The sequence below is a fragment of the Ursus arctos genome, unplaced genomic scaffold (genome assembly GCF_023065955.2).
Source record: "Ursus arctos isolate Adak ecotype North America unplaced genomic scaffold, UrsArc2.0 scaffold_9, whole genome shotgun sequence".
Classification (NCBI taxonomy): Eukaryota; Metazoa; Chordata; class Mammalia; order Carnivora; family Ursidae; genus Ursus; species Ursus arctos.
This window is the reverse complement of record NW_026623111.1, coordinates 78,682,749-78,708,864: the sequence shown is the minus strand read 5'-3', so window position 1 is coordinate 78,708,864 and position 26,116 is coordinate 78,682,749. Positions and strand designations below refer to the sequence as shown.

At 36.3% G+C, this 26,116-nt stretch overlaps 1 protein-coding gene across 1 annotated transcript in view; it reads right to left on the bottom strand.

Moving 5' to 3' along the window:
• Positions 1–17,284, bottom strand: part of MTTP (microsomal triglyceride transfer protein) — a 45,127-nt gene extending 27,843 nt beyond the window's left edge. Inside the window, exons 1-7 of the mRNA XM_026509667.4 lie at positions 17,093–17,284; positions 11,257–11,444; positions 9,809–9,952; positions 4,143–4,250; positions 3,142–3,258; positions 2,693–2,832; positions 627–777 (exon numbers count right to left, since the gene is read on the bottom strand). Coding sequence (XP_026365452.1) covers positions 627–777; positions 2,693–2,832; positions 3,142–3,258; positions 4,143–4,250; positions 9,809–9,952; positions 11,257–11,444; positions 17,093–17,153 — 909 coding nt within the window. The 5' untranslated portion in view covers positions 17,154–17,284. The remainder of the gene's footprint in view (positions 1–626; positions 778–2,692; positions 2,833–3,141; positions 3,259–4,142; positions 4,251–9,808; positions 9,953–11,256; positions 11,445–17,092) is intronic.
• Positions 17,285–26,116: the final 8,832 nt, after the last annotated feature.

Below are 26,116 nucleotides of genomic sequence, written 5' to 3'. Positions count from 1 at the left end.
TCAACGGCCATTAACACAACTGATTCATGCGATAAATGAAAGCTCTCTTTGTTGGACTTAAAATGTTATGATGATCTACAGTTTGCCTTGGAGATGTGCTATCTCATTTCTGTCTGGAATTGTAGGGGAGTTGGGGCATGGTAAAGAAGTGTTTCCTAACTTAGCAGAGAACTTGGTATCATTTTTTAGTCCTCACAGCAATACTCAGAACACTGACCTCAGTAAAATATTTCACCTGAGGACTTACTGCTACTCAGTGGTAGAACTTTCAGGATTCAGATCCCTGTCCATGCTCGTGACACTACATGCTTTCCCAAAACTTCATTAGGCCCTTTATCCCCCACTGCATTCTAGGTATTACTATTCAGAAGCAGCCCTTAAGCCATAACATTTTTAATTTGAAATGAGTGGACAGTAATTATTTGTTAATTATTGTTGGATTACACATCATCTTGGGTGCATATTGTTAAGTGCTAGAGCCATTAGAATTCACTGGTAGCTGGTAGCTCTTTATAAACATTCTTCAAAGAATTAAATGAAGCTTCCACTGGAGACAAAAGAAAAACCGAAGTTTAAGCCATGATTATTCCCCTATCTGACCACACAACGGAGTTGTTCACACTTACAGAAGGGCATCCTTTACACTCGCTCTGGAAGTCCTGTCCCACAATGGGAAGTGCCCTGTACTCTGAATCAACTGCTTTAATTATGGCTGCAACCTGCTTTCCGGGTGTCAGACTTGGACCTGCTTCAGTGGTCTTCAGCTCTAATTTCTGCCTGCACAAGCGAAGAAGAGAAATATCACATTAGCAGCTTTCTTTTGAGTGAACAAGTTACTGATTGCCATCCTTTTGGCAAACCAGATCTAATATATTCACACTATGTAAGTCCATGTCTTTCAAACTGCAATATCTCAGTAGCAGAAACCTCAAGATAATTATAAAATCTTTCTGGAACAACAATTTTACTCAAGGGTTTGAAAATCTAAGTCTAGATTTAAGAGAATATAGGGAAGAAAACTTGCTTGGATGCTGAAGAAGATATATGATGTCACTTCTTTTAAATTTAGCCCTGCTTTCTGAAAATATCATCCACACAACAACTTATTAACTAAGACTATTAAGAAATCTTATTTACTGAAAATGCCTTCCATGATATTTTTGCCTGAAATGCTTTTTCAGAACCTTGTCTTTCTCCCGTCAAGAGGTAGAGTCTGCATGCCTATCCTTGATCCTAGGGAGGACTCTGTGATTTCCCCCAACTAAGAGAGGGACAGTGGAAGGAAACTATGTGACTTCTAAGGCTAAATCTTTAAAGGAAATGTAGCCTTCATCTGGAATGCCAGCAGCGCACGTCCCTTTGGAGACTTGAGCTGCCATGTACAAAGTCTGACTCCCTGAAGCCGCCATTTTGAGAGCCCACATGTTGATAAAGAGAAATGCTTGGGGAATCTCAGTAGTTTGAGTCTTCCCAGTCCAGATAACAAATAGGTGAGGGAGCAACCTTTTAACCAGCTCTGGTCAGTGACTGCCACTGCAGAACAGACACCAAACAAGGCATTCCTCGCTGAGCCAAGGCAAGACCCAGAATTCTGAGAGAGAATAGTAAAAAGACTGCTGCTTTTTGTACCACTAAATTGGGAGTGGTTTGCTATAGGGCAGTGGAAACCTGATAGACCTGATTAGTAATTTAAAATATTTATTTTATATGAAAATACATGAAAACGATATGGTGCAAAGTAAAATGCAAAATTCTATCCAGATGAGACTTCAAAAAAATTTTCAAGCATTTATGGTTTGAGGCACTTTTCCCAAGACTCTGCATCCACTGTGCTCTGTTATTAGAGCTACTTAAGAGAAATCATTTGACAAGTGATGGCATAAGATAGAATACATTTAATGCTAGGAAGTCTCTTAAATTAAAATCTGAAAATGACATACAGTCTTAGATTTGAAAGTTCTAGTTCCTAAGCCCCTGAGAACTTCTGACCAGAGAAATTTTCTCACACTGAAATAACGGGCTTGAATATGGTATTATAAACCAAAAATACAAAAATTCTGTCATATCACTTTACTATGGAACTTTTTATGTGTTTCTTAACACCACCAACAACAAAAATCTCAAGGAGAGAACATGCAAATGCCACCACTTTTTAAACTTATCATTGGAAAGATCTGACAGAAAAATTAGAAAATAAACTAGAATGAATCAAGTAGTTTGCATTTTTAAAATGTAAATCTATTTAATAAATGATTGATACAATTTTAAATGAAATTCTATTAAAAACTATTTAATATATGCCATATATTAACAAAGAATCATGGAACACTACAACAAAAACTAATGATGTACTGTATGGTGACTAACATAACATAATAAAAAATTTAAAAAATAAAAATAAAAATAAAATAAATAACCCATGTGACAATGGAAAATGAAAAAGAGAAAAGAAAAAAATTTAAAAAATTAAAAAAAAATATGCCATATATTAGTGTAGATGATGTGAAAACTAAAGGTGAGCAAGACATAATCACAGTTTTCAAGAAGCTAACAGTCAAAATGAGGAAGCAATATATATATATATATATATCTCCTACATACATTTAACACTTCTAACATGTATATTTTAAAACCAAATATAATAATATATCAAAGAATAGGAAAGGAAATTTAAATTTCATCATTATCTTACTTTGATACTATATTGCCTGCAATGGTTTGTAGGAAATTCATCCGAAAAGCATGTGTCTCTTCTGCAAACACAGCTATAACAAAGCTGTCTTCTATCTTATAGGTAGTGACAGATGAGGCTTTTGAAGTGACACCCAAGATCTAAATAAATACATAAATAAATAAACATTTGTCATTGTAACAATCAGTTTTTTATCTTTGAATCAAGCCAAATAGCAAACTCTCTTCTAATCTTCATAAGAGCTTCCTCTTAATACCTTCCCTTCACCACACAAACTTATAACATATGAAAATAAACCTTTTCATTTGGTACTATGTGAAACAATACCCTAAACTAAAAATTATAAATGCTCCCAAATTATATTGTTACCTTATTCTTCTATCATTTTAAATTAATCTTTACAAAATGTAATTATTTGGATGCCTTAAAGAGGCTGATACCGATCATACCTGATTTGAGGTTGTAAATCCAGACCTCTCTATTTTGCATGAATCCAAGGTCTTAATTTTGGTCACTTTGTCCTGATGAGCCTGGTATGTCACCTTACAATCCCCAGAAATATCTACCTAAAAAGAAAAGTGAAAATACAATGTTTGGGATTTTCACAGGGACCATTTAAATTCCAGTGGGAAGCAGCCTGAAAACTGGGGCTCCTGATGTTTCCATGGCTGAATTCAGAACAGGTACTCAGACTCAGCTCTGCCTTTGACTCAAAGTGGGATACTGGGGAGCCACTTAACTTCTCTAGTTTAACCTAACTTTCTTCATCTGTGACATGAAGGGGGTTGGTATAGACCACTGGATCCCCAGACTGACAATGCATCGAAACTGTCTGAGAAAACTGTTACAATACAGATGCTCAGGACCTCCCTGATTTATCGAATCAGAATCTCTGCAGGGAATCCATATCTTTTTTTTTTTTTTAAAGATTTTATTTATTTATTTGACAGAGATAGAGACAGCCAGCGAGAGAGGGAACACAAGCAGGGGGAGTGGGAGAGGAAGAAGCAGGCTCACAGCGGAAGAGCCCGATGTGGGGCTCGATCCCAGAATGCTGGGATCACGCCCTGAGCCGAAGGCAGACGCTTAACAACTACGCCACCCAGGCGCCCCAGGGAATCCATATCTTAAATAAGGTCCCCATGGGACCGTGAGGTACAGTGATGCCACTGAAATGCTCCCCAACGTTTTCTGCATCTCTATCATTTAGTCATTCCATAAGTCTCCTTAGTATAATGGATTCTAATTTCCTTCACCCTGTATTTGAGTACGAATTGGGGTAAATGGCAATTCTGTTTCACATGTAAATGAGACTTAATCACACTACTCACCTTTTCCGAGCATTACCACAGTAGTAAGTTTTACTGAATTTCTACAAATAGAAATCCATATGAGCAATTTTGGTAACTATTGACAAATAATATTCTGGATCCTTAATATTAGTAAGTACCTCGTTGGTGGTTCCAGAGCTTAACTGCATCTGAAATAGGCTAGCCAGGCCTCTCTTGAGATTTTCTATGGCCACAGGCTCATTTGGATATGAGTAGAACTCTTTGATCTGGGGGGGGAAAAAGACAAACATACATGAAGCAAAAATGCATCATTCATCAATTTGGTTAAATAATTAGCAGGAAAGATCAGATTTTCACCCCCATCAATCTGGGAGACAGAGATCTGTTACTCCAAAGCTGGGATTTCTTTTTTGTGAAAAGATGTTATTTAAGTTCCTAAGAAGCTAGACCATGAGAATATGAAATTTTGGGAGACAGATAATTAAGGCTCTGAACAAGATGGGCATAGCCTAGGGAAGGAAAGAGTGCCCTGATTTAGACTAGGATTTCTGTGAAAGCAAGAAGGATTGCCCAAGGAAGAGAAATCAGGAATATTTTCTTTGAACATATGAATATGTTCCCTACCTATAACTCTACTTGAAACAAAAATGAACCAATGTTTAAAATAACAAAGAAATCAGTTCTTGGAAGAGAATGGCAATTACCATACTTGACACTCATAAACTAGGACAGCCTCTAAGGGCTATGACAAGGGCCTACGCATGACCCCAATTAACGCCCACTCTTTCTGGCCCTCCAGCATTCACACTGACCCTGGTTTTAAGGAGATAGAGATGGTTGGAAAATTTGAGGTTGAGATTGCTACCATTGCATGGCCTGCCACAGGCACTGCTTTGAGTCCCTTCGGAAGGCAGGAAAAGAGGTTGAAATGAGGAGGATGACTGTGATTTGTCTGTAATAGTCAATGGCTTAGCTCTTGTTTGATCCTTGATATTTATAGGCCCAGGGGTGATAACGATGTCTCATACCATTTTGATAATTTAGGTCATGTTTAGGAACAAGAATAAAAATACAAAGAGAATTTTCTGGGAGGTCTGTCACTTTTCACCCTATATTAACTCCAAACACCTCACACAATTTAGAAGTAGAGGCTTCCTTATAAAAATTCCCAAGGTCTATGGTAATTATAGCTGAGCATTCCTATTGGAAATATCCTGAATGCCTTCCTATTCTCTTTAAAACCAACCATGATTTCTCAAGTAAAACAGAAAGTTCAGTAATTATGCAATGAATTCAGTTAATACCAATCTGAACAATTCAACCTATATGAAAACTCTCTCACACCTTAGAAAAGAATATTTTGCCTGAATTAGCCAAACAAGTGCCTCAAATCTCTATTTTTATTTTCTACATATACTCTGCCTAGTGACAAATTTATTAGGTACTTTATCCAGCAATCAATTTTAGTCATTATACTGAATGAACCTATAAATGTTGGAATTGTGTTTGTCCAGGTTAAAAAGGAACTGGGATGGTGACTTCAGCGTCTGAAAATCCATGGTATCATATTCTCAAACAAATCACTGGCAATTTCTCAGATCCAAGGCTGAGTTTCTGATGTTCTATTTTGTTAACTGGGTCTTCTTTCCTTTTCAGACTTACAGTGTAACTTCACTTTCAAATTTCTGTGAGTATATCTCCAGATTAGTAAAGGTTTTAAGTGGATCGCTTAAACCCAGACACACTTAGTGGCAATATGCATAGCCTATGACCTGTGACTTTTGTGGTCTGAGTCTTAAGTACCTCAGAAAGCAAAGAGGAGCCGTTAAATGGTGAAAATACTTGTACGGTCATCAGTATTCTCACTTTCCTTCCAGGCTATAAAATATGCCCGAAGTATTTATAGAAAGTTTTACTTAAAATTTCAGGAAACATAGTTCTCTGATTTAATCTTTGGACTACAGAAAAGATTAAATGCTCTTTTATCAATGGCCCATGCCTATGGATCAAGTTTTGATCTTGACTGCTAGATCTCTAAGAAAATGGTGTTAGCAACTTGTTTTCCCTAACAGATTGAACAGTGTAAACTAGAAGACATAAAAAGACTTTTTTTTCATTCTTCTATTAATTTTTATTGTTTCCCTGAAACTAGAAAAGTGGACAAATCTGTTTTTCCTCACTTGTATGACTGCTATCTTTAGGGCCTAAATACTGTTGTTTTAGTGTAGACCGATGAGATTCAAAGTAAAGACGGCTCTAGTATCTATATTAGCTAAAAGTCAAAACAGTTAGAATGGAGCAGGCTCCCGATAATTAAAAAAAATTATAAGTCAGAACTTTGCAGTTCAGTCCATGTGGCTGTCACAGCAATAATCTTAAATTCATTATTTCACAACAGGAACCAAGTTAAGTTTTATTACATTCAGGCTATAAAGCTGATTTACTTCATTCAGTTCTGAAATGAGCTCTGAACATCTGAGAGCACAGGACTCTTATCTAAATTCACAGTGCCAACAGCTTCCGGAAAGCAACAGTGACACCAGCTAGTTACAAACTAAGTCTTTAACCCAAGGAAACCAAACACAGAGGAAGATGGGTGAATTGTGGAAAAGGAGATGCAGTGCCTCTTTCTGTCAAATTTTGAGGGCCAATTTTGTCTTGGAATCAGTAGGGATTCATCATATTTTTTCCTTAGGAAAAAAATGCTTCTATACATCCCCTTAAGTTACACATTCTTTAAGAATAAGAGAAAGCAAAATTCCATTAACTGGCACAAACAGCAAAAATGAACAAAAAGAATCCCAGCACACAGACTAATCATTTTATTGAATTACTTAGCTGGAGCTGTATCTCTAAACATATCTTTGATGTGTATCAGAGTATAGCTAGGGAATGACACATTGGAAAACAGACAAGTGAAGATATATAAGAAGAACTGAAGGTTTTCAAGGGGTCGGATTCCTTATGGAGGTTCAGCATGTAAAGGAGCCACACTGCCAGATTCAGAGAACAAATCAATGCCTAGAAACAACACAAAATAAAGGGCCAACTCAGCAGCCATGAGGTTAATTTAATCAATACTGACAGTGAAAACCAGAAATGGAAATCTGGTAATTATCCGGTTAATTGGATTAGCATTTCAGGCCAAAAAAAGAATCCATGCTATAACTTGAGGCATCTTTTGCCTGTCAGTGATAATCAACTTAACCAGGAAACTGTCATGTTTCCAACTTCACCTATGATTTGTAGACAAAACTGGAGCCATGCCCAAACACCTGTGTAGGGAAGATGAGTGGGCGTGGAAAAAGGATGATGTGCAATAAATATGCATCTGAGTGCTTTAATGGGCTCTCTTTTATAATGTAAATATAGGAGCTTAAAACAGGGCTCTGGAAGGCCAAAAAAAATACATGCTGCTGAGCATCCTTGAAATCACAGAAATTTCAGGGGGTAAAACTGAATTTGAGTCTGGGGTAGAACACATTTTTTAAAAAAACTGCCAATCAGCAGTTTAGCTTTTCCTTTCATAATTCCTCTCATAGTAAACTGAAGTGATCATTTAAATAATGATCTTTCTGACAGTGATGTGGCTGAAAATTCCACATGGCTTCTTAGTCTCCAGGGTCATATTTTTTTTTCCAACGAGTACTTTGTCATATCATTGATAGATACCACCGTGCACTTTAACCTGAGACTATCGTAAATCATTACGATCACAGCTCGTGCAGAATTGGCATGTTGGAGTCACCGAAATAATGATGTGGCAGCTCCAGCCCAGCCTTTGAACAGTGAGGGCACCGAGTCCTTTTGTGTGTAACAAAAGACTTTGTACTCAACTGCTATGCAAGGGGCTATAAAAGGGTAGATTGTCATTAAAACTATAAAAGCAACTAATATTTTATGGGCTCAAGTGTCTTTCCACATTGGAAGGCCAGAGATGAAAAAAAACAGGTTTTCATGTTGTTGTGCCATATGAAAATCAAGTGAGTTAATAGATACATTGAAGGATAAAATAGGAATATTACAAGTCAACCAGAGAGGTGGTACTTCCCCAAATCCTTATAGCTGGAAGACAGTATAAGTAGATGTTTCCAACCTAGCCTCTGAAATTAGACATTCTGTTTTAATCCCACCTCTACCATGGCCACTTGTGTGACCCTAAGCAAATTTCTTCACTGCTCTTAACTTTGGTTTCCTCATCTATTACAAGATCCTTCCCAGAGCTCTCAGGAGGATAGAAGAGATAATTCATGTAATGCCTTCAGCCTCTGGTACACAAGAAGTGCCCAGTCTGATTTAGCTATTATTAAGCAAACAGTAACCAAAGCCATTCTCAAAGTTCAACTCATTTTGGCCCCAGGTATCCTTATATGCTCATGCCTTTAGTTTACAAACATTCATTGAGTCCCCACTATGAGCAAGGCACTGAATATACAGAGTTAAAGACACAATTGCTGCCCATGAGCTTACTCTGAATACTGACTATAGACAAATAAAGAGAGAATTTCCACATACTGTGAGAAACACCAAATAGAAATAAGCCCTAGGAGAGAATGGGGTTTGGGAGAATGCTGGGAAAGTCTCCTGGAACACCAAATCAGTCGATGCAAGGCATGGTTCTGGGTGCTTTGGGGAAGAAGGGAGTGGAAGGGCATGAAGGAGAGAGGGAGGGCCTGGAATATAAAGTTTTAAAGAGGGGTGGTTATTTCCAACTGGTTGGAAGGATATAAACTTTATAAAAGAAAGGGCCTTGTGAGCAAAGCCTGAGGCATGGGAAGTATTTTGACGAGGAGAAGAGAAGCATTCTTGAGAAGGGGATTCATATTTGGTTGTAGAATTAACAACACAAGAATCCCTTCTTAGTACTTTCTATAAAAGTGCACATCATTATTAACAATGTATCACGTCTGAAATTTATAATTAAAGTATTTGCTTTCACCTTTATTTTGAATCTAGAAATTTTAATCTAGAGACATTTTGGAGATGTGCAGCATTTTAACTCTAAGGATCTCTTACTGTTTTTCTACTTTGGTACCTAAAATTGAGTTTTCATCTTTACAGATACATTTTTATGTATGTCAATATAATATCTATGCTTTTCATAAACCCACATATGTAATGGCTAGTAATTCACTGATCACAATTGTGTCTCAATTCCAAACATATTTAGACCATTTTTAATAGCCTACAATCAAATCATAAGTAATGCACACTTACAGACTTCTCTGAGCAAACTTCCAAATGGATATTATAGTGTTCACTCATTACTTTAATATACAAAATGCTTTTCAAAGTCATAGTTTTTAAATAAACTCTAAGTGCTTTTTTAAAAAATCAACTCTACCTTAGGAATGCCATGCCCTTTCAAAAGCTTCAGTTTTGTACATTAGCCAGATACTGATATTCTCATGAGTCAATATCATTAATCTAAGTTAGATCATTTCAGTCTCATAATTTGTCTACTTTCCTGAACAATGTACACAATCACCTGTAACGACCTAGTGTGTTATAATATCTTTCTAATCCTTCCTAACCTAATAAGGAATATACCTTTTAAGAATGCCTCTCAGTAAACAAATACTTAGTTGTACCATTAAGATTTTCATAAAAATGGGAAACAAATGGCTAAAAAATATAAGTGAATTCAATGCCTTGATTTACTTCTGAAGTATTTAATTTACAATCTCTATTTATCAGTTCTTGAAAAAGTTCCGTTTACTATGAAAGTAGTGATATCATAATTACTGCAAAATAATAACCACTGAAGGGAAGAAAAATTTGAAGTAGGAGAAAAAAGATGTGGGACCCCCAAAATCACTTTTACCTTTCCATGGACTAGATGAAGGAGCACAGGTCTTTGTAAAGCTTCCAAGTTTTCCTTTCTTATGATTTTGGGTGGGTTTTTTCCTTTGAAAATGTTCTTCTCTCCTCTCTGCTCGTTCGCATTTTCAACATTTACATCTTTCATCTGGAATCACGGAAAGAAACCTGTTAGAAAAACTTGCTATGTCTATTTCCATCACAGTCTCTTAGAAAATAAAATGGTAAAGCAATAAACAGGGTTGGCCATAATATATTCTGTTCTTTTTCAATTCATGATTCATAGGACTTAGCCATTAACTTCAAAAGAATGGAGAAGGTATCCAAAAATAGGGTTTTTGAATAAGGTAAAAACACTGATTCTTAAAGAAATCTGTGAATTCAGGTTTACAATAATTATGACTGGAAGGTCGCTCTTTTTTGTCAGTCACTCTCCTCGTTCATTTTGACTGTTGCTGTTTGCCTGGTTTCTTCACTTTCTTTACCTTTTTTTTTGAAAGGAATCCTAACCCATTGTATTTCACTTACATATACAAAATTAAAGATGAACAGTTGGTTACTGAACAAGGAAGTACATAATGTTTTCTGTAGAGTACTTTACAGTTCTATTGAGAAATGGCTCAGAGAGGTGGATGATGAAGTTTTGATCCAACTTGGAAGACACAACAGCTATTAGAGACGTCCAAAGAAGCAAAGATCACTGGGTACACATATTACAGTGACACCTCTTTATAAAGTTTATCAACAACTACTTATCAGTTACAAGGGAACAGATCTTTGTCCTGTGTACCTGTTTCACACTAACATGTAGAAGAATAACTGATTTTGCTAGAGAAATCTATTGGCTTTAGGCCCGTGGAAGCAAATATGGAATCACCACATATTAAAACTGAAAGTTTAAGGCCTCAGAGGCCATCTAATTTGACCTCCTTTCTTAACACATAAATCTAAATTATCATAACTGACTAAACACTGCCATGCAGGACAGCACCTGTTTCTTACCTCAGGAAGAACACAGAACAGGTTCATTTCCTCCTTGGTAATTCTATCTCTTATACGGAAGAACTGAGAAAAATTGAGAGCTCCTAATTTATCTCTTCTTTCAACTAGAGTGGTCTTAATTGTTTTTCACATGACATGGATTCTAGACTTCTCACTCCTAGAACATCTCAAATGATTTCTATTTTAATGTGCCTATTAATGCAAAATATAGAACTGGACATCATGCTATAGTTACCACCAGCATATGCCTTCTTTTGCTTGCTTCAACTACTTGGACAGACCAGATCACTTTTGATTAGCAAAAAGCTTCAAAACTGTAGATATACTTATTTTAGTGATAGATAACAAACTAAAACAGGTATATAACCAAGCCCACAAAAGTGTTGAATGATACACTTCGCAAAGACTTTGCTGACATCCAAACTTTGATCTCTGGTAGAAGATACTTACTGTGATTTGGATCAGTTGGTCATCATCACCATCAGGGTTCCTCCAGAGTAAGATGACATCCACATTAGATGAAATTCGGTAACCTACACTGTCTTGTTGTTTTCCTTTGCCCCGATCAAGAAAAACTTCAGTGGAATATGTGAGTTTATACAGCCGGTCATTATTTAATGAGAGACCAGTTGTGTGACCTGCATAAAGATTGTGACACAATTCAAGTCTCAGTTGCAAGGTACCTGTCAGGTCAGGGACTATGCTTTCTTGCTATCAAAGCATTCCTCATCTAGCATAATAGTGCCCAGTGGGAACTTAGTAATATTTGCTAAGTAAAAGATGGTTCTATTCTCCATCTGCTGAAATTATAGACTTGAACAACAAGAAGAACACCTAGCAAACAAATAAGCTTCCATTTCAGGAAATGTTTATATCCCTAATCAAAATCAGATTATCTAAATATTGCCCTGTTTGAGCCATAGAACATTTTTAAGGAAATGTCATCATTATGTTTTTAATTATATGAATATGATTTCTCTTCTCTCCCCAGTTTTACTGAGGTATAATGAGTATGATTTCAAGTAAAGGGTTAGCCAAGAATTGTTTTACAAAATTAATAAAAAACCATTTGCAATTAAGATATCATTTCAGTACAACAGATCAATGCCAAGGTAATTTTAGGGGTTAGAAGGCAATATTTAAAGGCTATCCCCTGCAATGTAATTTCTCTATTAATTATAGTAAATATATTACAGTTTATTTAACTATAGTAAACTTTTAGCACAAAGGTACATTCCAAGGCTACACATATGTAAATTTAAATTAGCTGTTCCTGAATGAAATAATGTTATACTACATAAAATCTTAGTACAGGCTTTAATATGGCAGGGGCAGTTTAACGTCAAATAGTATAGTGAGCCAAAATAATTGATATATGGAGCAGTTCACACACTCTCTAATTCAGCCTAACTTAACCCAAAGAAATGTGAAGGAGTAGGATCAAATCTTTCAAACCTAATGGGGTAGGTACCATTATTAGTCTCCTTTTATAGATGAGGAAAGGGAAGGGCATAGAGATATACATTTTGCCCAAGGTTACCCAGACAGTGAGTGATAGAGCCAGGACTTGAACCCAGGCTGTCTGGCTCTAGAGACTGTGCTCTTCCTTTACTATACACATCTAAACCTTTAGGTTGAACTCTTTTCCATTCCTAGGGAGTGAGCTAGGGATTCACCCACACATTCAACAAGGATATACTGAGCACCTGCTGGGTATAGGCACTTTTCTAGGCTCTGAGGTTATACCTGTTAGTAAGCCGACAAAATATCTGTCTTTGTGGAGCACTTGAATGAGGAAAAGATGGGCAATAAAAAATATATAAGCAAATTACAAAGTATTAGAAATGTTAATGAAGAAAAATGAAACAAGAAAGGGAATGGGAATGCTGAGGGGAAGACCTTCCTGAGAAGGTAATATTTTGGGCAAAGGCTATTTAGGCTAGCCACGTGGATATCTGTGGGAGAAGCATTCCCCCCCCCTCCTACGCCCACACTTTTACCTTCCCCTCCAAACCCCTCCACACACACACAGTGTAGGGGTAACGGAGGAAGAGCAGGAAGGCCAAAGAGGCTGGAATTAAGTGAAAGACACTACAAAAGATGAGGTCAAATAGGTACCTATGGGTGCAGGGAGATTTGGAGGGACATTACTTAGAATTTGAATGAGATGGGAAGCCCCTGGAAAGTTTTGGGTGGTGAAGATATATGCTCTGACAAACCCCAAAGAAAGGAGATAAGGAGACAAGAAATAAGAACCTAGAAAAGCCAGGAGAAGGAAGTGTGGGAGGTGGGTATACTAAGAGTATGCATACAGAAACAGACTGTGTCCAACCACCAAATCAGGCAGAACCTCTGGTATAAGATACGGAAGACAGAAAAAGTCAGGAAAAACCTTGAAGGAGATAAAGTCTGTGACTGTCTCTTGCCTCCCTACCTCTACCTCTTCTGCATTTTACCTGGGGACACAGCTACAAGTTCAAACATTGGATTTCCGGCCAGGAAAGACAGCTTGGCCAGAGAGGCCTTCTTTTTATGATGCCTATTGAATTCCACAGAGGACATAAAGGAAATACATGTCTTATCTATCTGTGAGGACAGCAATTTTGAAAGGTAAGCATTATATGACAAGCTGAGAAAAGCTGACTCTGCTTTCAAACCAACATAGCAGATAGAATGCAGAATTTGATGTTTAAATTACTGAGATCTAAGTTTTGTGGACTACACAAAGGTGTCTTCCGGTTAAAACAACAATGACAAATTTGTAGGAAGGTAGCCTCTCTTAAATTTCAAAGATTTCCAAAGTATCATGTTGATCATGTTTTCCTTTTACTTTACCAGTCAAAAGAATGTGAAAACAGGGGCGCCTGGGTGGCACAGCGGCTAAGCGTCTGCCTTCGGCTCAGGGCGTGATCCCGGCATTGTGGGATCGAGCCCCACATCAGGCTCCTCCGCTATGAGCCTGCTTCTCCCACTCCCCCTGATTGTGTTCCCTCTCTCGCTGGCTGTCTCTATCTCTGTCAAATAAATAAATAAAATCTTAAAAAAAAAAAAAGAATGTGAAAACAGACAATATATTATAGATCAGTTCTTGACTATGATTTGGAAGTGATAAAACATCAGAAAAATTAGACCTCATTCTAGATCTTTTTCCTTTTTTTTTTTAGGGGGGGGGGAGTAGGGAAAGGCAGAGGGAGAGAAAGAATCTTAAGCAGGCTCCACACCAAGTACAGAGCCCAACATGGAGCTCCATCTCACGACCCTGAGATCACGACCTAAGCCAAAACCAAGAGTCGGATGCTTAACCGACTGAGCCACCCACGTGCCCTTTTGCTACCTCTTTTAACAGGAGATAAAGCCTAAAAGGATTCAAGTAATTGGACTGCTGTAATATTGTCCCTGTTATTCTTCCATCTTTGATAAGTATTTCTCTCTTTGTGTTATTCAGGGATCTGGCAACACTGGGCAATGGGAGCATATTCCATTTATACTGTCGACTTCTTTCTTTCTTAGGATGTTGCTCTATAGAGTATGCAAAATGGCACTTTTTGAAACTGAGATTAGATAAAACCTCTTCGTGCACCCCTTCAGATGCATTTAAAAATTTTGAAGTGACTTAAAAGCAACAAAACTCTCAGTTTTGAACCTGTTAAGAAATATATTAAAATATGCATTTCTCAAAATTAGGAAAATTCAAGGTGAGATTTAAAGACATATGCAATAGTGATAAGGATAGGTAATGGGATTTAGGAATCCAACAGAAACCTACAAGGTACAAAGTAAAAGAGTAGGATGAAGGATAAGGGAAAAAGATCGGAAGATGATTAATGTGAATGGACTGAAACGTGTAGGTCAGCCTAGGGACGGAGACAAAGACTGGAAGTGAAGGGACAGTTTGGGTTTAGAAGTTAGAAGATTAAACAGAAAGCTCATGCCTGGGTTAGCAAAAGTAAAAATACTATAAAGAAAACCTGAGTAAAGCACTGAGAATAGATCCGCCATGCAATTGAAAAAAAGTAGGGAAAACTTGAGTCTTTAAGACATTCACTCAGCCTATCTATTCTTTTTTTTTAAAAGATTTTATTTATGTATTTGACAGAGAGAGACAGCCAGCGAGAGAGGGAACACAAGCAGGGGGAGTGGGAGAGGAAGAAGCAGGCTTATAGCGGAGGAGCCTGACGTGGGCCTTGATCCCAGAACGCCGGGATCATGTCCTGAGCCGAAGGCAGACGCTAAACGACTGTGCCACCCAGGCGGCCCCAGCCTATCTCTTCTAAGTAGACCCTAGTACATACTAATCCCACCCTTACTTCTTTCAGTCCAACCTGCACTCAGAATCCACCCAGATCTGGGCATTTGCTAAACAGTTGCATTTATAATTAAGTTTGAGTTGGGTTGTGAGGTGATACATGAGATCCCAAAATTAATAATGGCCTGATTTTAAAATAGACTTTTACAAGTAGTTTGTTTCTTAAATGTCAATCACTACAGAGGGCAAGGAATCTACAATGAAATCATGGTACCATAATACAAAAAGTTATCACATCCAGGTAGAGAGAGCTGTCAAGTCCTCTACTTTTTATTTATGATATTTGGCATACGTAGCTTGTAGATTGAAGCTAATGATACTTAAGCTTTGGGGCCCTCATATCCCCAAGCTCTTTCCAAGGTCTTGGAAGGGGACTCTAGCAATGTGTACACATGCCATATCTTTTTTTTACAGTAACATTTGCAAGCGTAAGGTATTTTTGCAATCTTTTCTCAAAGATGGCCCCTAAATTGCATAAGCTTCAGGTTCTAAAACTCTGGAGTTGCCACTGAGCTTGTACACAAAAAACTGTAGCTATCTGTCATGTTTAAACTGTATTTCCTGTATGTCGTGTGTGTGTGTGTGTGTGTGTGTGTGTGTGTGTGTGTATTTTAGAGTCTTTATAAGTGCATGTATTGGAAAACATCAAGTTATCCGATTTTCTCCTTTATAGAGTGGGAAAAAATAGAAGTGTACAATAACTACTATAGTTCAATAATTTTTCACAAAATAATAAGGGTATTAGATTTGAAATTATGGTGTATAAATCCCTCATATTTTAAATACTCAACAATTTATTTGGCAGATAATACCAAATAAGGGCTGTATTTTTAAATAATAAACACTTTAGAAACTGGTGAAAAAAATATTATCTTTAGTTCAAGAACCTAAGTGTGATTTGTTTAGGTGAAATAATTTAAATTTACCCTTGCATTTATTGCTTCAATAAGAAAGATTGTCTCTTAAGAGAAATCCTGAGACAAATTTTATTTTATGATCAAAAGCTAGTTATCCCAAAAGTGATTTAGAAGCTTACAAGTGAATTGTTTTATGTCACTTAGAGTACATAGTTATTAAAACTGGAGCCTATCATGCTAAGCTATGTGTTAGATGAATTGGTTTTTACAGTGTTTCTTCTTAAGAGACTCTAAAAGTGACTATCTAACATCAGGTACAACATTTAGAAATCCAAGGAGTTTGTTTATATGCTAGCTGATTTAAAACAAGATTCCATATTAATCCATTTCATTCAGCTTTTAGAAACCATCCCTTATAAAATATGTTTGTTCTGAAAGGTATCAATTCGCATGTGTTTTTTAAAATCAACTTTTCTTAAAGTAAACACTATAACTAGCAACACTATTAATCCAAAGATAGTAAGTTTTATTTCTTAAATCTATACCATGTAGTTTTATTTTCTTTAATTCACCAATTATGATAATTCTTACTTTTGAATGGTAATGCAATTAAATGCATGCTTTACCATTTCATTCATAATTCTTTGGCAAATCAAATGCCTTTTTCATTGGGTCTAATTCTTCTTGATGTTCCATTGCTAAGCAACTAGAAGGAAATTTAAAAACTGTTTTTTTTTAAAATCCTCTTTTACAATTCAAATGAAGGAGCTGCATTCAGTGAGTGACCAACAGCAGCAGGTAACAATAGCTGGCATTTCTTTTCTCCCTTTTAAAAATAGACCATGAATGAGAAATTGAAGCAAGGAGCACATTAGTCTAAGGGGCTGAAACTAAAAGGAACCTCTGTTTTCTTAATGTATGTAGGAATTTGAATTTGGTTTTCATTCCAACCCCAGCATGCCTTCACGAATATTCCAAAGTTATGTAGTTTTGAAGATGGTTTGGTTAGGAACTCTTTCACTACTCACACACACACACACACACACACACACACACACACACACACACACACAATTTTCCCCTCAATGATTAAAATTAAAGTTTAGCAAAAACATAAACTTACCTTTAACAGAAGCTGAATATGAGGAAATGAAGCAGAGAAAAAGCACAGCGAGGAGAATCATATTGACTAGCTACCCTCTAATGCATCCAGTTCCCAGCTAGGAGTCACTGAGAAGTGGACTCTTCTGATGGCAGCGAGGGAGTGACCCTCTTCAGAACCTGCAACAAGCATGTTTATCTTTGGGGAAAGGTCAGATTCCAAACTCCAAAATGAGGACCTAAGTTCACCAAAGAACTCACTATTAATGATTAAACTTTGGTGGGCTGTAGTTTTCGGTCTCTCTCTCTATTTAATTATTTTTTTACTTAAGAAGGAAAATCAAGAAAATTTTCACTTTTGAGAGCTAAACTGGTCTGCCTTCCTATAAATTCAGAAGTGTTGAAGGACAGTCGAGAAAAACTGGTGGTGATACTTTTCTGCTCAATACACAGTCATCATCATCCTATATTAAGTGCTTATCTGTACATTTTGCCACTTTATGTGGGAGGGTGGGGAGGATTCTCAAACTAAGCTAAACTTAATTGAATTTTATTATGTCTTTTACGGTCACCTTGGAATTTTTTTACACTATGTGTATGCTATTATTTAAAAATCTCTCTGAATTTTAGGATTTATTTTTAAATTTTTAAGTTTGCCATCACCAACCACGTCAAAATAATGTTATAGTAGATAGAGCTTTCCATTTTGAAAACTAGATGGTTCTTTTTATGTGTGAAATTAACGGGGTTGTAGCAAATCAGCACTGTCTATCATTAACATGCTAGCAGGCCAATTGAGGATATCATAGTAGACCTGTAGCTATTTCTATGATAGGAAACACTTGTCTGAGTCCTCAGACTGTGTGGATGCTGTCCCCTATGCTTTCTGAATCCCATTTCTAGGAAGATTCATAAGGAGAATTCTAGCCCTTAGCACTTTTACTACAGAAAACTAATTAGGAAATTTCTCTAGAATCAAAGTGAATATCCTAGTATGGCTAAGACTATACTAACTGAACCAACTCTTGTCCTTGAAAACTCCTGCAAGAGAAACCTGCTATGAACAAAACCTACTAAAATGAGATGGTTGGCAGGGGTGGGGGGTGTCTGTGGGGATGTTTTGGTAGGGAATAAAGTACTGGTGAAAGGCTATTTGAATGAACTTGAAAAATACTTACAGCCATGTTTAAGTATAAAATGGGTCCTTGAATCTTCCCTCCTCTTTCTCAAAACCCTTTTCTAGAATCCTAACCTTAAGCTTACATCTTTTAGACAACCCAGATAAAAGACAGCCAACTTAATAGGGTCACAAAATGAAATATAAAATTTTTAAACCTCCAAAGTTGAGCATATTACCTCTTGAAATATATTTTTGTATGAAGAACTGAAGGATGAAAACTGTTTATCTTCTATTGAGATTAAAACTTTATTTGCCCTCCTAAGTTTCATATATAAATCATGGCTAAAGTACTTATACAAAAATAAAATGTTTGGCTGTGACTACCACCTTAAAAGTATAAATAATAAGTTTTTCTGGGGTAAACAGAAAAGGCCATTCTTAGAAAAATGTTTGTTGAAGAAATATAAGTTTTTATGAATTACAGGAATTACAAATACAAGGTAATGTGAAAGTGCTTTGCTGCTTTACTTTTTTTTTTTTTTAAGATTTTATTTATTTAGTTGACAGAGATAGAGACAGCCAGCGAGAGAGGGAACACAAGCAGGGGGAGTGGGAGAGGAAGAAGCAGGCTCCTAGCAGAGCGGAGGAGCCTGACGTGGGGCTTGATCCCAGAATGCCGGGATCACGCCCTGAGCCGAAGGCAGACGCTTAACAACTGAGCCACCCAGGCGCCCCTGCTACTTTACTTTTGAATGGATTTCTATGTGCTCCACAATATCTGCATTACATACATAGTGATAGGAAGCTATTATAGATACCTAAACTTTACACGATCATTTATTTTTTAAAGATCGGTTTGAATCGTATATGATTCTGTGAAAACCATCTTTTGTATTTCCATTTGAGGTTCACAGTTACATAGACCTTTAATGTTTGTGGTTAGACTATGCGATGCATGCATGATACGTGTCTCTTTGGGTAAAGTACCATTTGTTGTCAAGTGTTTACCAGAGTCCAACCAATAAAAGACATATCAGTATTGCCTAATAAAATAAATGCTCTTTCATTTGAGCATTTGCTTTGAACTAGAGAGCTTCTATGAATCACAGTATTAAACAGTCATTTCAGCATAGGATGTTCAAAGATGCCTGTTTATGTTAGTAATAAATAACATCATTCTTTTATATTTTGCTTGTAACTTTTACCTCGTACAAAGATATTTGAAAGAATTAAGATTGTTTCACCAGAAATAAGAATGCCAAACTCTTTTCATATTCAGTGAATTCTGTACCAAAAAAGGGGCACTCTCCTCTGTTGCTCAGTTGATCAAGGAGAGCAAACGTGGCATAATATACGTGGAAGATAGCTCTCCAAATCCATCACCTATTTTACATGGCATGTGAAGCAGGACAGAAGCACAGCACAGTATAAAAATAGCAAGAGCTGCCATCTATGAAACAATTACTACGTATAATACACTATGCCAAGCACTTTAGATTTTTTATACTATATCCTAACAATCAATTTACATATTAGAAAAATGAGGTTTCATTAATTTAGTAAAAAATAACTTAAGAAATATAGAAAAATAAAACTTAAAACCTAATCACTATTCTCCTTTACTCAAAAAAATTAGAGATGGGAAGTGGAAAAATTGATTTCTTAAGGATGACAGAGAAATATTAATTGGGACTATCACTAACTTTAGTAAGTCCATCACAATTTTGTACAGTGGCTAATGGAGCACTTGACTGCTGTGTTTAGATGTTCCAGGCTGAACATACGGGGGGAAAATTGATCTGTGCTAACCAGGTCAAAATCAAATAATAGATTTTAAAACAATTCTATTGCAAAGAAATTCTATTGGTAGTACATGACACTGTGGAATATCTGCTATACAACCATTTTGCAGTGACAAATAAGAGACTATGACATAAAGATGAATGACTAATTCCAAAGTGCAGTTGTGTTTCTGTTGAGTATCAGAGGTTATTAGGAGTTAACTCATTTTCATAGATTGGAAGACAAATGAACTTCACCCACTAGAGGTTGGAAGGAAATGTATTACCCTTCCAGATATAGATATAGTAAGTCAGGCTATAAGATAGCTATAGAGGGGGGAAAAAGTCTTTATAACATTAGAACACCTTCTCTGTTCTTAGAAAAAAAAAGCATGACATTAATAGGGAAAAAAAAATTCGGAAGGACATTTCAAGTTACCCCTAAGTGGTCATAATAAAGTTTAATAGCATTTTCAATTCAGTGAGGGAATTAGAATTTTCAAGAGGTCTTGCAAAAAATAATTCTGTTAGGTTGAGAATATTCTTATGATGATCACATCATAAGATCTCTTTTATACCGAGGCAAAATTATAGGAGAATACATAAACTATGTTAAAAGGTATACCTTAAGAATTCTCTTTAAAAATATAAACACCTAAGTGCCTAACACTAAATGTCTTTCCTTAACAAGAATAAACTTGAAACTTAGGTTTGAAACATTTGAAATCTAAGGCTCTCTGAGAAGGATAGTAATTTTTCCAAAATGAATTTATTAAACAAACTTTACTCTCATCCCCACCTACACACACACACACACACACACACACACACACACACACACACACACATTTGACAACAACAACAAAAAATCCTTATGGTTCAATAATAACCCAACAGCTCCCTAAGAACAGTCTAACTTTACATTATCTTTGGCCACAAAAAAAACCCCTGAATTTCTAGCATTTAAAGGAGAGAAATGATGACTCTTTCAGTAGACTACTATAAAGAAAACAAAATTTAAATTTGGATCAGATTGATTTATTTACTAAAGCAGTCCAGATATTTCCCATAGAGCCTGCACCCAGTTATTCCTATTATTATCTTACATTATTTGAAAAATTTGTTTTGGGTTTTTTAAATTAACAGACCAATATTGATACATTACTATTAACTAAGATCCATGCATACCTTGTTTTATTGCACTTCACTTTATTGTGGTTTGCAGATCAAATTGGTGCCATTTTTCCAACAGCCTTTGCTCACTTTATGACTCTGTGTCACATTTTGGTAATTCTTGCAAAATTTCAAACTTTTTCCTTATTATTATATTTGTTATAGTGATCTGTGATCAGAGATCTTTGATGTTACTATTGTAATTGTTTTAAGGCACCACAAACCATGTCTATATAAGATGGAGAATTTAATAAATAAATATCTGTGTTCTGAGTGCTCCACTGACCAGCTGTTCCCCCATCTCTCTCCATCTCCTTGGGTCTCCTTATTCCCTGAGACACAATATTGAAATTAGGCCGATTGATAACCCTACAATGGCCTCTTAGTGTTCAAGTGAAAGGGACAATCACATGTCTCTCACTTTAAATAAAAAGCTAGAAACGATTAAGTGTAGTGAGAAAGGCATGCCGAAAGCCAAGATAGGCTGAAAGCTAGGCCTCTGGTGCCAAACGATTACCCAACTTGTGAATGCAAAGTTCTTGAAGGAAATTAAAAGTGTTAGTCCACTGAACACAAGAGTGATAAGAAGGTGAAACTTCTTCTTGCAGATATGAAGAAAGTTTGAGTGGTCTGGATTAGAAGATCAAACCAGCCACAACACTCCTTCTTCTTGCAGATATGAAGAAAGTTTGAGTGGTCTGGATTAGAAGATCAAACCAGCCACAACACTCCCTCAAGCTAAAGCTTAATCCAGGGCAAGGTCCTAACTCTCCTCAATTCTCTGAAGGGTAAGAGAGGTGAGGAAGCTGTAAAGTTTGAAGCTAACAGAAAAGTTTGAAGAAAAGTTTGGAGCTAGTAGAGGTTGGTTCATGAAGTTCAAAGAAAAGAGTCATCTCCATAACATAAAAGTGCAAGGTAAAGCAGCAAGTGCTGATGTAGAAGCTGCAGCAAGTTATCCTGAAGATCTAGCTGAGTAATTCATGAAGGTGACTACAATAAATAATAGATTGTCAATGTAGAACAAACAGAAGAAGATGCCATCTAGGAATTTTATAACTAGAGAGAAGTCAATGCCTGGTTTCAAATCTTCAAAGGACAGTCTGACTGTCTTGTCAGGTGCTAATGCAGCTTGTGACATTAGGTTGAAGCCAATGCTCGTTTGCCATTCAGAAAATCCTAGGGCCCCTAAGAACCATGCTAAATCTACTCTGCCTGTGCTCTGTCAGTGAAACAACAAAGCCTGGATGATAACACATCTGCTTATAACATGGTCTACTAAATATTTTAAGCCCACTGTTGAGACCTACTGCTCAGAAAAGACTTCCTTTCAAAATATTATTGCTCAATGACAATGCATCTGGTCACCCAAGAGCTCTGATGGGGTTGTGCAATGAGATTCATGTTGTTTTCATGCCCATTAACACAATATCCATTCTTCAGCCTGTGGATCAAGGACTAATTTCAACTTCTAAGTCTTACTATTTAAGAAATACATTTCATAAGGCTATGGCTGCCATAGATAAGTGATTCCTCCGATGAATCTGAGCAAAGCCAATGAAAAACCCTCCAGAAAGGATTCACCAATCTAGATGCCAATAACAACATTTGTGATTCATGGGAAGAGATCAAAATATCAATATCAACAGGAGTTTGGAAGAAGTCAATCCCAACCCTCAGGGAGTACTCTGAAGGGCTTAAGACTTCAGTGGAAGAAGTAACTATAGATATGGGGGAAATAGCAAACGAACTAGAATTAGAAGCAGAGCCTGAAGATGTGGCAGGACTGTTGCAATCTCATGGAAAACAACAACAACAACAACAACAACAACAACTTAACAGGTGAAAATTTGCATCTCGTGGATGAGCAAAGAAAGTGGTTTCTTGAGATGGAATTTACTCCTGGTGAAGATGCTGTGATGATCGTTGAAATGACAACAAAAGATCTAGAATATTACATAAACCTAGTTGATGAAGCAGCAGCAACAGAGTTTGAGAGGATTGACTCCAATTTTGAAAGAAGTGCTATCAAACAGCATTGTTGTATGTGAGGTGTGAAGTAATAACCCATTGTGGCCTTTCCCTGATGATTAGTGGCATTGAGCATCTTCTCAAATGACTGTTGGCCATCTGAATGTTTTCTTGGGAAAAAATGTCTACACAGGTCCTCTGCTCATTTTTTAATCTGGTTGTTTGGGTTTTTTATATTAATTTGTGTATGTTCTTTTATATTTTGGACATTTACCCCTTATTGGATGTATGCTTTACAAATATTTTCTCCCATTCAGTAGGTTGCCTTTTTATTTTGTTGATGGTTTCCTTCACTGTGCAAAAGCTTTTTAGTTCAATATAATCCCAATTGGTTTATTTGTTTTGTTTTTTAGCTTTTGTTGCCCTTGGACTAGGAAACTGGTCCCAAAAAAGTATTGTTAAGCTTGATGTCCAAAAGCTTATTGCCTATGTTTTCTCTTAGGAGTTTTATGGTTTCAGGACTTATATTCAAACCTTTAGTCTATTTGAATTTATTTTCTATATAGTGTAAGATAGCGATCCAGTTTTCCCAGCACCATTTATGGAAGAGACTGTCTTTTCGCCATTGAATATTTTTGCCTCCTTTGTTATAAATCAATTGACTATATATGCATGGGTTTATCTCTGGGCTATATATTCAGTTCCATTGATCTATATGTCTGTTTTCATGCCACTACCATACTGCTTTAAATGCCTTAGGTTTGTAGTATAGTATCAGGTAGTGTGATACCTCTGGCTTTGTGCTCCTTCTCAAGATTGCTTTGGCTATTCAGGATCTTTTGTGGTTCCATACAAATATAAGGATTATTTGTTCTAGTTCTGTGCAAAATGCCCTTGGTATTTCAGTGGGGACTGCAATGAATCTGTAAATTGTTTTGCGTAGTACGGGCATTTTAACAATATTTATTCTTCCAATCCATGAACATGGTATATATATTTATCTGTGTCATCTTTAATTTCTTTCTTCAATGTCTTACAGTGTTCAGAATACAGGTCTTTCACCTTGTTGGTTAAATTTATTCCTAGATACCTTTTTTTTGATGCAATAATAAATGGGATGGTCTTAATTTCTCAGTTAGTTATTCCTGTACAAAATGCAACAGGTTTCTGTATATTATCCTGCAACATTACTGAAGTCATTTAATAGTTCTAATAGTTTTTTTGGTAAATAAAGTCTTTGGGGTTTTCTATATACAGTATCATAACATCTGCAGGTTGTGACAGTTTTCTTCTTCCTTACCAATCCAGATGCCTTTTATTTCTTTTTCTTGTCTGATTACTGTGGCTAGGACTTCCAGTATTATGTTGAATAAAAGTGGTGAGAGTGGCCATCCTTATCTTGTTCCTGATTTTAGAGAGAAAGTTTTCAGTTTTTCACATTAAGTATGATGTTAGCTGTGAGTTTGTCATATGTGGCCTTTTTTATATTGAGGCATTTCTTTCTATACCCACTTTGTTAACAGTTTTTTTTAAATCATAAAATGATGTTGAATTTTGTCAATCTCTGCATCTATTGAGATGATCATTTGATTTTATCTTTTGTTTTGTTAATGTGGTGTATCACATTCATTTATTTGTAGATGTTGAATTATCCTTGTATCCTTAGGATAAATCCCACTTGGTCATGACTTATGATCCTTTTAATGTATTGTTGAATTCAGTTTACTAATAATTGTTGAGAATTTTTGCATCTGTGTTCATCAGGAATATTGATGTTATCTTTGGTTTTGGTATCAATATAATGCTGGCCTCGTAAAATGAGTTTGGAAGTGTTCCAGTTTTTTATGGAATAACTTGAGAAGGATAGGTATTAACTCTTCTTTAAATGTTTGGTGGAATTCACCTGTGAAGTTGTCTGCTCCTGGACTTTTATTTTTTTGGAGACTTTTAAAATTACTGCTTCAATTTCATTGCTTGTAATTGGTCTACCCAGATTTTCTATTTCTTCATGATTCAGTCTTACAAGGTTGTGTGTTTCTATGAATTTATCAATTTCTTCTAGGTTTTCCAATTCGTTGGTATATATTGTTCTAGTAGTCTCTAAAAAAACTATTTCCTTTTCTTATCTTGTTGCACTAGCTAAGACTCCCAGTAAGATGTACTTTTTATATTTTGTATTCTCTTCTGAATTCTGTCACTCCTCTTCAAATCTTTTCTCCACTTTATTTCTGAGGTTTTTGTTTGTTTGATGCTGTTCTAACTTCCATCATTAAAAAAAATTATCTTGGTTTGAAATATTGGGTTATAGTTTTCATATGCTTTTTTTCTCTATTTCATATTTTATTATAGCAACTTAAAAAGGATTCAACTGTAATCCTTTTTGTGTTACATTTTTAAGCTAAATAAGTTATTCTTTACCTTTAAGAGGGAGGGATGGGTATAATAGCTTCCTAGCCTCATGGTTCTAAAGCTTCCTTTCCTCATGTTTTCATACAATGACACCTATGTATCCTTGTCATTTCTGAGCTCTGTCTCTTCTCTCCCACTCTTATTTGGACCTGCATTTTTCTTTGCCTCTTTTGTCCCTGTCCTGTTCAACTTGGATTCTACTCCCAGAAGTTTCTCCTTAATGTTGGGCTTTGTCCAAGAAGGGAGCTCAGGTTTATTAAGTTTTATGAATTCATAAGCTCCATATCTCTCCAGCACTTTCAGACCTTCCTGCTCCTCCCTTTGTACTCACCCTGAAATTATAGTCAGCCAGTTTTGCTCCTGATATCATATTGGTCTCCCTTGCTTTTCAGTGAATACCTGTTGTCAGTTTGGGGGCCCTCCCACTCTCATGGCCTTTGGATGCTCTGTCGTCTTCCTGCTGTTTCCTTCTACACAGAAACTGACACTAAGTTGACCGTTTGTTCCCACCTGCTTATATTATGAGCTTTATGAGGACTCTTTTTCACTTAGTTATGTTTTACCCATGGTCTGTATTTGTTGTTATTACTGTTTT